General features: G+C 46.9%; 1 protein-coding gene across 2 annotated transcripts in view; it reads right to left on the bottom strand.

Annotated features, from left to right (window-relative positions):
- TBC1D2B (TBC1 domain family member 2B) overlaps positions 1 to 13,912 on the bottom strand; it is a 209,674-nt gene that overhangs the window by 89,977 nt on the left and 105,785 nt on the right. For both annotated transcript variants that reach the window (XM_069222055.1, XM_069222056.1), the window contains one exon: positions 9,935 to 10,045. In XM_069222055.1, coding sequence (XP_069078156.1) covers positions 9,935 to 10,045 — 111 coding nt within the window. The remainder of the gene's footprint in view (positions 1 to 9,934; positions 10,046 to 13,912) is intronic.

Raw genomic sequence — 13,912 nt, 5'->3', positions numbered from 1 at the left:
GGCACTGGGTCTTGGAAAGGCCGCCCTTTGTTTAAATTTATACTGTTCCACCACAGAAGCGAGAGGTATGTTTGGCGGTGTATCAACACCAGATCTAGAAGGTGACCCTGTGCTTGTGACCATTGTGATGCTAGGCACTGTTGTAAGGGCCTCATGTGCAGTCTTGCGTTCGGGACAATGGCTATGCATGATGACATCATGCCTAGGAGTTGTAATATCATCTTTGCCTGTATTTTTTGTGTTGGATACATGCGTTGTATAATTGTTTGGAAATTTTGAACCCTTTGTGGACTTGGAGTGGCTATTCCCTTTGTTGTGTCTATTGTTGCTCCTAGGTATTGTTGTACTTTGCACGGCAGAATGTGTGATTTTGCATAGTTGATGGTGAAACCGAGTTTGTAGAGGGTTTGTATGACCTGATCTGTGTGGTGTGAGCACCTTGTCAGTGAGTTGGTCTTGATTAGCCAGTCGTCTAGATACGGGAATACGTGTACTTGCTGCCTTCTGATGTGTGCAGCCACTACTGCTAGGCATTTTGTAAAGACTCTTGGTGCGGTTGTTAAACCGCACGGCAATACTTTGAATTGGTAATGTATTCCTTTGAATACGAACCTTAGGTATTTCCTGTGCGACGGATGTATTGGTATGTGGAAATACGCGTCCTTGAGATCTAAGGTTGTCATGTAGTCTTGTTGCTTTAGCAATGGTAACACTTCTTGTAGCGTGACCATGTGAAAGTGTTCTGATTTGATGTAGGTGTTTAGTGTTCTGAGGTCTAGGATTGGTCTCAGTGTCTTGTCCTTTTTTGGTATCAGAAAGTACAGTGAGTAAACCCCTGTATTTATTTGTGTATCTGGTACCAGTTCTATTGCGTTCTTTTGCAGTAATGCTTGAACTTCTATTTCTAGGAGGTCTGAATGTTGTTTTGATATATTCTGTGTTCTTGGTGGTATGTTTGGAGGCATTTGTAGAAATTGTATGCAATAACCATGTTGGATAATTGCTAAGACCCAAGTGTCTGTTGTTATTTCCTCCCACGCTTGGTAATACTGACTTATTCTTCCCCCCACTGGTGTTGTGTGGAGGGGATGAGTGACATGTGAGTCACTGTTTGGTTGTAGGTGTTTTGGGGCTTTGAAATTTTCCCCTGTTTCTAGGGAATTGTCCTCTGTATTGGCCCCGAAAGCCTCCCCTTTGGTACTGTCCCTGGTAGCTGGACGGTGTTGAATGTGAGGTGCTGGCTTGTGTGGCCTGACCTCGAAACCCCCCTCTAAAGGTTGTTTTGCGGAAGGTGCTAAAAGTGCCTCTGCTCTGCGGGGAGTAGAGTGCGCCCATGGCTTTTGCAGTGTCAGTGTCCTTTTTTAGCTTCTCAATTGCCGTGTCCACTTCAGGTCCGAACAATTGTTGCTCATTGAATGGCATATTGAGCACCGCCTGCTGTATCTCTGGTTTAAAGCCAGATGTTCGTAGCCACGCGTGCCTTCTTATGGTTACTGCTGTGTTAATTGTTCTCGCAGCTGTGTCCGCTGAGTCCATAGAGGAGCGTATTTGGTTATTGGAGATGTTTTGACCCTCCTCAACCACTTGTTTCGCCCTTTTGTGTAGATCTTTGGGTAGATGCTCAATGAGGTGTTGCATCTCGTCCCAGTGGGCTCTGTCATATCGCGCTAGGAGCGCTTGAGAGTTAGCGATGCGCCACTGGTTTGCAGCTTGTACTGCGACCCTTTTTCCGGCTGCGTCGAACTTGCGGCTCTCTTTATCTGGGGGTGGTGCATCGCCAGATGTGTGAGAGTTGGCTCTCTTGCAAGCTGCCCCTACTACAACCGAATCTGGTGGCAGTTGTGAGGTGATGAAAGCAGGGTCTGTGGGAGGTGCTTTATATTTCTTTTCCACCCTTGGTGTTATTGCTCTACTCTTGACAGGCTCTTTGAAGATTTCCTTTGCGTGCCTAAGCATTCCTGGGAGCATAGGCAGGCTTTAGTAGGAGCTATGGGTGGAGGAGAGGGTGTTGAAAAGGAAGTCATCCTCGACAGGTTCAGAGTGTAGGGACACGTTATGGAACTCTGCTGCCCTAGCCACTACTTGTGAGTATGCTGTGCTATCTTCTGGTGGTGAGGGCTTTGTAGGATACGCCTCTGGACTGTTGTCTGACACTGGGGCGTCGTATAAGTCCCAAGCGTCCTGGTCTTGGTCATCTTGGCTCATGGTGGTGTGAGCCGGTGAATGTGACGGAGTTTGTGCCGGTGAAATGTGAGTTACAGGTGGAGGAGAGGGTGGCGGAGTTACCTTCTTCACCAGTTTTGTTTGTGGTGCTTGTTCTTGTTGGAACTCAAGTCTCCTTTTTCTCCTAATAGGGGGAAGGGTGCTGATCTTCCCTGTTCCACTCTGTATAAAAATCCTTTTTTGAGTGTGGTCCACTTCGGTGGATTGTAACTCTTCCTCGAATCTATGCTTTCGCATTTGAGAGGACAGTGATTGCTCCTCTGAATAGGAACCGGTAGTTGGCTCGGTTGCGGGTCGTTTTGGCACCAAAACTATGTCCGTACTCTTTTTCGGCTCCGAGGCGACTTTCCTCTTTTTCGGAGTCGAACCCTCTCGGCGTCGATCCTCCTTGGTGCCGCTGTCTCTGAGTCGAGCAGCCTCGGCTCCGCTATCTCGGCGTCGATCTTTGTCGGCAGCACTTTCTCGGTCCCGAGATGGCTGCGTGCCTGTGTCTCGACCCAAGTCGGACGATCTGGGCACTATTTCGGCCCTTTTCGGTGCCGATGGTCGGTCACCGATTTTATGGGTTGAGCCATGGCCTGTTGGCAGTGGCGTCCCCTGGGCCTTGTCAGTTTTCTTGTGTGGATCGAGAAGGCTTCAACTTCTTTTTGTTCCTCGAACTCTCGGTGTCCTGTCGGCGTGGACGCCATCTGCAGTCTTCTGGCTCGACGGTCACAGAGCGTTTTTCGGGACCGGAACGCACGACAGGCTTCACAAGTTTCTTCCCTGTGCTCGGGTGACAGGCACAGGTTACAGACCAAATGTTGGTCTGTATATGGGTATCTGTTGTGGCATTTAGGACAGAATCGGAACGGGGTCCGTTCCATCAGCGTCGATGTTACACGCGGTCGGGCCGACCAGGCCCCGACGGGGGATCAAAAACTACCCCGAAGGGCAATGGAGCTCTTCACGATTCGATGTCGATTCTATCTAACCCGATCCCGAACGCAACAATACCGACGTAATTTTCCGATTTTTTAGCTATCTTTCCGTTCCGAAACCCGGAGCGAAAGGAACACGTCCGAACCCGATGGCGGAAAGAAAACAATCGAAGATGGAGTCGACGCCCATGCGCAACGGAGACAAAGAGGAGGAGTCCCTTGGTCCCGTGACTCGAAAGACTTCTTCAAAGAAAAACAACTTGTAACACTCCGACCCAACACCAGATGGCGGGCTATGCACAACATGTGTATCTGCAGCGACAGATGCCATCGAACTGGTTAGTACTCAATTGCCTGAAGTGATGTATTCTAGACTTGGTTGAAAAACTGGAGGCTGCCAGGTGTTGTGTGATCACGGGGAGGGTGTAAGTAGTGACTGCTTGGCAGTCGTTGGTGCAGGTGCGGAGGCACCCTTTCCCCCGCCCTTGTTGTTTGCACCTTTATAGGAACCTCTGGAATTACCCCTCGTGGGGGATGGCCGGGGTTGTTTTTGTTGAGATGTGGAGTCGTTAGTGGAGGAGGACGGTCATGTTACTCTCTAGCCTGGGCAAAGAAAGGAGCGCCTCAGTTGTATCGGTGTCCTTTTTCATTTTGTCCAATGTTGTATCTACCTCTGGTCCAAACAGGTGCTCCTTATCAAAAGGTATATTTAAAACTGCCTGCTGGACCTCTGGTTTGAAATCAGAGCTGTGTACCCATGCATGCCTTCTTAGCAGGAAGCTGTTAATACCCCTGGCTGCTGTATTTGCTACATCAAGGGGGCACCATATAGAGTTGTTTGTAATAGTCTGTCCTCCAGTGACAAGTTGTTGCTCCCTCTTACGATGTTTATCTGGGAGGTACTGTAACACTTCCTCCATCTCCTCCCACACGTGCCCCATCACAGCGGGCAAAGAGGGCCTGACAATTGGAAACGTGCCAATGGTTTGTCCTGTGCCACAACCCTCTTCCCAGTGGTATTGATGCGCTTGCTCTCCTTTTCAGGAGAAGTCCCCAGTGGCTTGACTATTTGTCCATTTGCGGTTTAAGGAAGGCAGGATCTGAAGGAACCACCTTGCATTTCTTATCCACCGGGTGGTGTTCACCCTATCATGTACTGGCTCCTTGAAGATATCCTCAGCAAGTCTCATCATGCCAGGAAGTATAGGGAAAAATTGGGCGTCTCTGTGGTTGGAATGGTGTCAAATAAGACATCCTGCTCTGTAGGATCCTTAGGGAGTTCAACATTGTGCCGCTCTAGAGATAACCTGTTGGTATGAGGTGGAATCTTCTGGAGGGGAGAGATGAGTTTGATTGAGGTCCGGATCGTTGGAAGAAACGGGATCTGGGTCATAGGTGTCCCATGAGTCAGCGTCACCCAACGACCCCCCTAAAAACCCAGTGTAAGAGTGTGGAGATCCTTGAGGAGTGTTATCAAGTAGGTCATGTATAGGAGATTGTGTAGCTGGAGTGTGAGGAGAGAAAGGAAGTAATGGTGGTGGAGGAGGAGGAGGAGGAGAAGGATGATAGGCCAGGCCAGTGGCTTTGTCCTTAGTCTTCTTCCTTGGAGGGATGGACATGTCTAAGGCCTCCTCAAATGTTAACTTCCTCTTTGGTAGTGTAGGAGAGGAAGGAGTTGCAATAACTCGACCAGCCCCCTCTTGAATGTAGAGTTTTCTTTGTTTGTCTGATCCATTTTCTTGAGGATCGGTGCAACAGGTGAGAAGAGGTCAGAGAATGGCGAGAGTCTTTCAGCTAAGAGGATTGCAGTACTGAAAGCTTGGACTTGTGAAGCTTCATCAGCGCTGAGGTCGAAGTAGGTGGCTGCCGGGTCGGTGGCGTGGTTTGGTTCAATATCAAAATGATTTCTCAGTCCAATGAGCCTGAGGTAGAGGCTGAGGCCTTCGTGGCAATCTTTGGCACTGGGCCTGAAGGCAGGGCAGTCAAGACAGTTTTTCGGAACTGAACATGGCCAGGAGGCAGTGGTGGTCTGGCGACCTCCGAAAGCAGTAGTAGTTTTTTTTTGGAGGGGCTGGGTGGTGGAGCAGGGTCCACAGTACTCAGGCGCTGGGCAGATGGTAATACCTGCATTTCAATGCCAAGCTCTACATCAGAGTTGTAGCTGTCTTAGAAAGAAAAGGCCTTGTCCTCCTCCTCAGTTAGCTCCTCCTGGGCATGCTCTTCCCCAAAGAAATCCAGGGTCTCGGACGATGCTTTCTGGGCCATTTCAAGTCATCGAGCCCTCCAGTACCGAAGAGTCTTTTTCACCCTGAACGATTTGCAAGTGTCGCAGACAGTCTGGCAATGGTCGGATGAAAGGCAGAGGTTGAACACAAGGTGTAGGTCAATGCGCAGATAGTTTGCGTGGCAACGAGGACAAAAACAAAAGGGTGTATGAGGCATCAGAAGAACATTTTTGTTGATGCTGGAGACACGCAGAAGGTAGGCCTGAGACGGGCAGCAACACCCCGAAAGGCAGTCGGTCGAAGTTCAAACCGGCGAAATTCGTAGGTAGCACAGAAATGGAAACGTGTGCTCGAAACAATACCGCTGAAACAGTAAGAAAAAGGAACTGTACCGATTAGAGCCAAAGACACGGAGCAGAGGCACACACGTCAAAACCCGAGGGCGGAGAGAAAACAATCTAACAATGGAGTTGACGCCCATGCACAATATCACTGAAAGGAGGAGCCACGCAACCTTCTGACTCTAAAGACTTCTTCAAAGAAAACAACTTGCACAACTCCAGACCCATCACTAGATGGAAGGATTATGCAGAGCCCGAGTAGCTACAGCCACACATTCCATGGAACAGAGATTTGTTGCCCAAGAAGAGGCATAATGTTACATAACCTGAGTTCCCAGCGCGATCAAGTAGACAGAATTGATAACAATTTCTAGTACCCGCTCATCCAGCTAACCAGAGTGCAGTTTATCGGTCAGTTGGTTTTGACAGCATGCTTCTGAAGCTCAAACCCAACTGTAACCTCATTCAAAATAGGACATGATGTGGGGCACTGAACCACTGGCAACAGTTCTTTCACCCTCAAGATCATATACTTTAAATCAGACGGTTTTTCAGAGTGGGAATTCCGTACAAGAACACTTTATGGAGCAGACATTGTGGGAGGCTGGCCTGGTTTGTAGTGGGTAACTTGGGTACTTCCACCTTATACCAGGTCCAGTTATCCCTTGTAAGTGAAATGTAGTAGTGTTCTAGCAGCTTAGGCTGATAGAGGTAGCTATAGCAGAGCAGCTTAGGCTGAACTAGGAGACATGCAAAGCTCATGCAATACCACTTGTAGCTACACAGTACTTATAACACAAGTAAAGACAATACTCAGTGTTACCAAAAATAAAGGTATTTATTTGGGTGACCAGTACCAAAAATATCTTAGTGATAATACTCCTTCTGGAGGTAAGTATTACACACAATATATACACTAGACACCACAATTAGACAAGTAAATAGTCATAGAACAATGCAAACAATAGGAAATGCTATAGATTGCATTGGGAGACAATAGGTCTAGGGGGAACACAAACCATATACTAAGAAAGTGGAATGTTCATCACAAATTCCCCCCTAGACAAGTGTAGTATGTGTAGAATGACTAGGAGAGTAAGGATACAGTAAAGGTACGTACATTACCCCACCCCAGAGCCCAGAAAAGCAGGAGTAAAGTACTGTAAGTTTCCATAGGACACACTACACCTTGTGATTGGGATTTTGCAGCAGCCAACCAAGTCTGCAAAGAACAACTGCTGGATTCTTGGATCTGAAGACCTGCAAAGGAAGGGGAGCAAGTCCAGAAGTCGAAAGAAGTTCCAGGAAGGACAGGAGCCTCTGCCAACCCAGAAGAGGGTCTAAAAGAAGAGTCCACAGTTAGTTGAAGGCTGCAGAAATGCACCCTAGGAAGATGCCAGTGGGTTCCTCCATGATGCAAAAGATGTCCCATGGCGTGAAGATCGTTGCAGATGTGATTTCGTGTTGAAAATCACCAACAAGCCTTGGCTACGACAAAAGTGAGTTTTGCATCAAAATGGCGCAGGATGGACCCAGGAGGGACCTGGGGGCCCCAACTCTGTGTGAGGAGGAAGAGGGGGCGCTCAGCACTTTAGAGTGCCCTCAGGGTGCCAGCCAGCATCCCTGGACGTCCCAGGACATGAGGACAAAGGAGGTGCAAAGCGTGGTTGATGCAGCACAACAAAGGAAGGACCAGCGCCTCAGGAGAACTCAGCGAGTTGAGCTTCGCAGGATGGAGTGCCTGGGCCAGGCTGTGCACATAGGAATTTTGCAAAGAGTGCACAGAGGCCCCAGGAGGTGAAGAAGACGCAGTACACAAGGGTACCGTCGCTCTCAGGGAAGGCAAGGTATTACCTCCTCCAAATTGCGTCAGCAGGACTTCAGGACAGTCTATGTCGATTATGTCCACCCTCTGTGTCCGTAGGAGCACGCTCGTCGCTGTGAGAGGAGTCCCAGGGTACCGGTCGTCGTCTTGGAAGGTGCCTGCTTGGAGCAGGGGAGTGACTCCGTCATTCCACAGGAGATTTCTTCGGTCCTTCTGGTGCAGGATGAAGACAGGGAGTCCCCAGAGAATGCACACCGTGGAAACTGTTGCTGACTTGGAGCTGAGGTTGCTGAAGAAGTGTGTCTCCTGTAGACACTTTGTTGCAGTTACAGCGTTTCTTGGAGCAGGCTGCGGTTGATCCAAGGTCAGAAGAATCTGAAGTTGTTGCAGAGGATTCCTGAAGGAAACTTGCAAGCAGAATCTGAAGAGAACCCAGAGAAGAGACCCTAAATAGCCTGGAGAGGGGGATTGGCTACTTTATCAGCTAAGGACCTATCAGGAGGGGTCTCTGACGTCACCTGCTGGCACCGGCCACTCAGAGGCCTTCAGAGTACTTCCACACCTTGCAAAGCAAGATGGCTGAAGTATGGGACACACTGGAGGAGCTCTGGGCACCACCCCTGGGGTGGTGATGAACAGGGGAGTGGTCACGCCCCTTTCCTTTGTCCAGTTTCGCGCCAGAGAAGGGAAGAAGGGGTCCCTGAACCAGTGTAGACTGGTTTATGCAAGGAGGGCACCATCTGTGCCCTTCAAAGCATTTCCAGAGGCTGGGGGAGGCTACCCCTCCCCAGCCTGTATCACCTATTTCCAAAGGGAGAGGGTGTAACATTTGCTCTCAGTAGAAATGCTTTGTTCTGCCTTCCTGGGACTGGGCTGCCCAGACCCCAGGAGGGCAGAACCCTGTCTGTGAGTTGGCAGCAGCTGTAGCTGCAGTGCACGCCTCAGAGAGCTGGTTTGGCAGTACTGGGGGTCCATGGTGGAGCCCCCAGGATGCATGGAATTGGCTCCCCAATGCCATATTTGGAATGGGGGACAATTCCATGATCTTAGACATGTTACATGGCCATATTCGGAGTTGTGAAGCTACATATAGGTATTGACCTATATGTAGTGCACGTGTGTAATGGTGTCCCCGCACTCACAAAGTCTGGTGAAATGGCCCTGAACTATGTGGGGGCACCTTTGCTAGTGAAAGGGTGCCCTCACACTTCGTAACTTTGCACCTAACCTTCAGCAAGTGAAGGTTAGACATATAGGTGACTTATAAGTTACTTAAGTGCAGTGAAAATGGCTGTGAAATAACATGTGCGTTATTTCACGCAGGCTGTAATGGCAGGACTGTGCAAGGGTTTGTCTGAGCTCCCTATAGGTGGCAAAAGAAATGCTTCAGCCCATATGGATCTCCTGGATCCCAATGCCCTAGGTACCATATACTAGGGACTTATAAGGGGGGGTCCAGTATGCCAGCTGAAATTGGTAAATGAAGTCACTGGCCTACAGTGACAAATTTAAAAGCAGAGAGAGCATACGCAGTGAGGTTCTGGTTAGTGGAGCCTCAGTGACACAGTTAGGCACTACACGGGCATACATATTAGGCCATAATTTATGAGCACTGGGGTCCTGACCAGCGGGATCCCAGTGAGACAGTCAAAAACATACAGGTAAAAATGGGGGTAACATGCCAAGGAAGATGGTGTTTTCCTACAGACACAATATAGTATTCTGAGTATGGACCACAGACATCAAAAGATTGCCTTAAGTTCTTATTTTCTTGTATTGCTTAAACCGTTATTTGCATTGCTTTGGGCCAAAAGGAAAGTTACAATTTTGCCTTTTGGGAGATTAGTGTATAACCTCATGTAGTTGTACAGTTTACTCAAGAGATGAATACCTAGTACATCTTGTACTCGTCATGTCTGCCAGCTCAGGCACACAATTTTTTAAGGACTGTCCATTTCAACATCTGATGGGCAATTACATAAATTGTTCTAATGACCTGGGAGACTATTTTAAATGTGATTTTCTATTCAAGTTTGATTCATCAGCCAGTGGACTCCGTGTGCAATACTATGTTTCACAGAACATAAACATCCTCGTTTGCTTGCTTCACTAATATTTCAAAAAGTACAGATGAGAAACAATTAAATGTCAATAGGTTTATGGAAACATGTTCTGCAGCAGGGACTCTTCCTGTGCTCCCTAAGGGATTTAAGAGAAAGGAGTATCACAAACTCAACAGATCTGAATGGGTAAGAAAAAAACTTGAATTATATACGTTTTATTGGTCTTCTACACAAATAAATGCCTTAAGAAAGTCTTCAAAAAATATAAGAGGGCATTCAGAAAAAGCAGACAACACTTTGAAAATGGCACAGGGTCTACTGCAGAGTTTATACAGACCTTGGTTTGGATTTCCCGTTCTCTTTTTTCTGCATTTTTACGTAGAGCAGAAAGTTCCAGTATCTCTTTGTTTAGAAACTTATTCTGGGTCTTGTACCCTTGAAGACAGTCCTGTGGATGGCAAAAACATTTCAATTAAACTACAATTAGGAAGCGGTTTCGTTGCAGAAAGTCAATACAGCAGAGCAGAGCACAGCAACCTTTCTGGGGTCGGAATGATCCTTCATGCTCTGAACAAACGCGCCTTTTGAAAAATATTAAGCTTCAACGCCAGAAATAATCAAAAAGCTAACCCAAAAAGTAATACATGGCTTCAACAAAGCAAGGCTCTAACCAAGGCTTTGTGAACTAAATTCCACATATGAAGTACCTTACAGGTTAAAGATGTCCCCGTCAAACCCAGTGAAAACGGGTAACGAGTATCATCATAAATCATGGACCAAAGTGGTTCATCCTTGGGGAAGACCAGTGGTCTATGTCTATGCCAATTAAACCTTGCTGCACGAAGAAATTAAATTCCACACAAATGGTTTGTTGCTCCCCTGTGTTGAGTACCCAACTGAAACTACCTTGTCTCCTGATTTTTGATTCTGGCCCCAGCCTCAGTAGAATCCATAGTTTGTGCGAAGCCTACACCTATCCCTTGACATGACTAAGGCCATATGAACTGGAGAGTCTCAAAAAGTGTGCTCTCATTTGACTGACAGTGGACTACAATCCGAGTCAAGGGTTTAAAAATAGTGGTGGTGGGAGCATACGCTGCGACGAGTTGCGGCCAGACTTTTTTTTAATCTGCGTCACTAAAGTAAAGGTGCAATGGCCCTCTTGAGTAAAGTTCAGCTTCTATGTCCTAACTCACATCAATGAGTTAAAATCCCAAGTGCATGTGTAGCCTCTGTGGTACATAGTGAGTGAGCGAGTGAGTGTGGGTGAGAGACTCCGGGTCAGCGTAATGGAGACCTGCGGGTTCCTTTTTGGAAGCCATTGCCCTATTCCTGTGCACAAGATGGAGGCAAGATTATTTTCCTAGAAAATTAAAGTGTACTGCTGACGTTCCTGAAGCAGGTGACCTAAACAATGAAGTGGGAACCTAATTCAATTAGACCCTTTTGCTAAGAGGGACTGCTGATTAGGCTTAAATATTACTATTTGGTAGATGGAGGATGAAGTATGAGACTCATTTCTGTTGTTTTGGGTGGGTCCCTTAAGTGATGCCAGGCTTTGTCGCTTTCCTGACAGTGGGGCTGTTGATAAACTGGGTGCAGAAAGCCTATGTATCTTTGTGCCTCAGTTGTGAGTACTCAAGGCTGCAGAGTACCCTGCTGCGATGAGCATCACTCTGCAAAAAAGGCTGTGTGTGGATAGCAACCTGGATAGGACAGATGACTAGAGAACCAAACTAAACCAGTTCTGAAAGTGCTAACAGAGAATCCACATCTCCGGTCTGATTAAGATGTATAAAAAGGGGGAAACCATTGACCCCACTTGTAGTTACAGTTGCAAGTTCCCTTCAACCAAGGAAGGCAGTAATCCACAGAATATTCAGAGTATAACTGCAGAACCAGTTTTCTAGAGGTGAGAAAAGTCCCTTTGAGTATCACCTTGCTGGAAGAAGTATGTGGCCTGAAGTACCTTGAAGCTAATCTTCTGCTAAGAGATGGAAGGAGTGTGCCAACCCCTCAGATGGGTTACTGACCTAGAGCACCAGGACAACTTGACCCCCAGGTCTTTCAGGAAGAAGAGAGGCTGGAAAGAGCACTCTGCATGCCTGGAGGCTAGTGGGGAGCAGTCTCTATGACACTGGTTTCAGGTGAGAAAATCAGTCAGTGGTCATCACCACTGCCATCAAGAAGATGCTGTGCCAGAGTAGGAGTGAGTTGCCACCCAGACGTTTTTCCAAGGCAGTCCTGGTTACCAACATCCAAGCATGACCCTATGGTGTGCCATGCCGCTGCAACAGAGACCCCACTACAACTGTCCTTGTGCCCTTTAACCTTGACAGCATGCCTTCTGCACCTCACTGGCAACCCAGAAGAGGCTCCATTGTTCTCCGGATTGTACATGCAGGATCCAGCCAGCACGTCCTATCCCAGAGGAAGAATGAAGTAATATGCATGCTGCAGGTCCCCATCACTTGTTAGAAAAGAGACTCTCAGGTCTGTGCTGTGGCAAGACTGTTCAGTAATAGAGACATGCTTGAGAACAGGGCCCTAAAACTGAACTCTGGGATAATCAGCACCTAAGCCTTGGTACATGCCTAAGGGACATTTAAACCCCGGCTCGAGACACGCCAAGATCTACCAAGGTGGTAAACACCCGAAAGAGTGTAAAGTCCAAGCGCCAGTATGAGAATTGTGCTGTGAATTATTACATTTTAAGTGTGTAGATTGAAGTTCTTTTGACAAAGTAAAGCACGGAGATGGACATTCTATTATTGCTCTGTTGGGTGACTGCTGAATTTCCACAACCCTTAACTATCTCCCCGAGAAGCATGTGACTGCATATCATTGCTACCACTGAAAGTCAAGCATTGAAGGGGAAAGTCTGCTCAGTTTGCAGAGTCATCATAGGGTGGACATTGGAATATCGGAGGCAAACAACCCCAATGACTGGAGCTAAGCCACATTAGCTGGAGGTCTAGTGTCTCCCCCGCCCTCCAACACCCCCAAGGCCCCTGAAAGGTGTCTGATATGGCTTGAAGTAATATCCAAATCAAGCGGGGAAGACACAGGCAGGAGTTGACATGTGAGAGTCAGTACAAACTAACTAGGAAAAACCTCCACAAACTGATCCACCTTAAAACCAAGATATGACCACCCTTCAAAAACCCTATTTCCTCAAAACTTCAGCACCCACAGACTAATGAAAAATTCCTTAGTTGATAGATCAACTAAGTAACACAACCATATCTAGTTAACACCATGCTATCAAACTACCTGTCACAGCAACCATTATTTTTACACTGTGATGCTTCCTCCAGATATGTAAATTTACTACATATTCACATGGCTGAGCATGTAATCTGTCAACAAATTCTAGATATTCTCATTCGTATAGGGAACAGATTTTAAATAACCCTCTAAAACAGAGGTCTTCAAACTGGGGGGCCTCAAGTGATCCCGTGGGGGGGGGGGGGGGGGGGGGGACCAGTCTGCAGCTAAAAGAAGCATTACACAGATAACAGTGTCTTTTTTCTAGCAGAAACATGTTATTGCTCTTTTAAAAAGGTAACAGTACTTATCTGCAATGTTTAAATACGTCTGGACATATTTAAACACGGCCATCTTTATAAAATAATTGTGAAAAATTCTGGAGGTGGGGCCCAATGATTTTTATTTTTCAACTGGGGGGGGGGGCGGCATTAAAAAGTTTGGAGACCACTGCTCTAAAACCATTGCGGACACCTTGATAACTTCGGGCTACTCCATAATTTCTCTGTACTGATAAGTAACTGGAATGATCTAGGCCTGAAACCAGAAAGCACCATCTTTTGTGCTGTAATCCTCACCCAACTGTACTTCAGAATGCCTGGTAGAAGAGGACAAAATGTCTTGCTCTGTAACAATAAAAACTGAGGCCAGATGAAACATCTCCTTCCCCACTCACCATCCAAAAAACAGTTATTTGTAGAACAAAAATATTAGTACCCTGTGCATTGATTCTGAAGATTTCTTAAGGGCATTAACTTACAGTGGAAAGAAAATTCAACAATCACAGCTAACCTTTGCAGAGAACCATCTGGCTGATCTTTTAGCATTTTCCTCTTTAAAGTCAGAAAGGAAACCTTTACAATCTCATTAAACATAGAGCCACCAAAGGCCAACTCCTGACATATGACAGTGTTAGAGCGCTAACATCATTAATAAAATGAGTATACAAAATGCAATAGTTAACATGTATTAAAAAGACTAATTAGAGAAACTCATGTTAAAAATGTAAAACTGTAAAAGTGTCCATATTTAAAATGTGGCGGACGTG

Source organism: Pleurodeles waltl, chromosome 3_1, assembly GCF_031143425.1.
Source record: "Pleurodeles waltl isolate 20211129_DDA chromosome 3_1, aPleWal1.hap1.20221129, whole genome shotgun sequence".
Classification (NCBI taxonomy): Eukaryota; Metazoa; Chordata; class Amphibia; order Caudata; family Salamandridae; genus Pleurodeles; species Pleurodeles waltl.
This window is presented reverse-complemented; position numbering and strand designations above follow the sequence as displayed.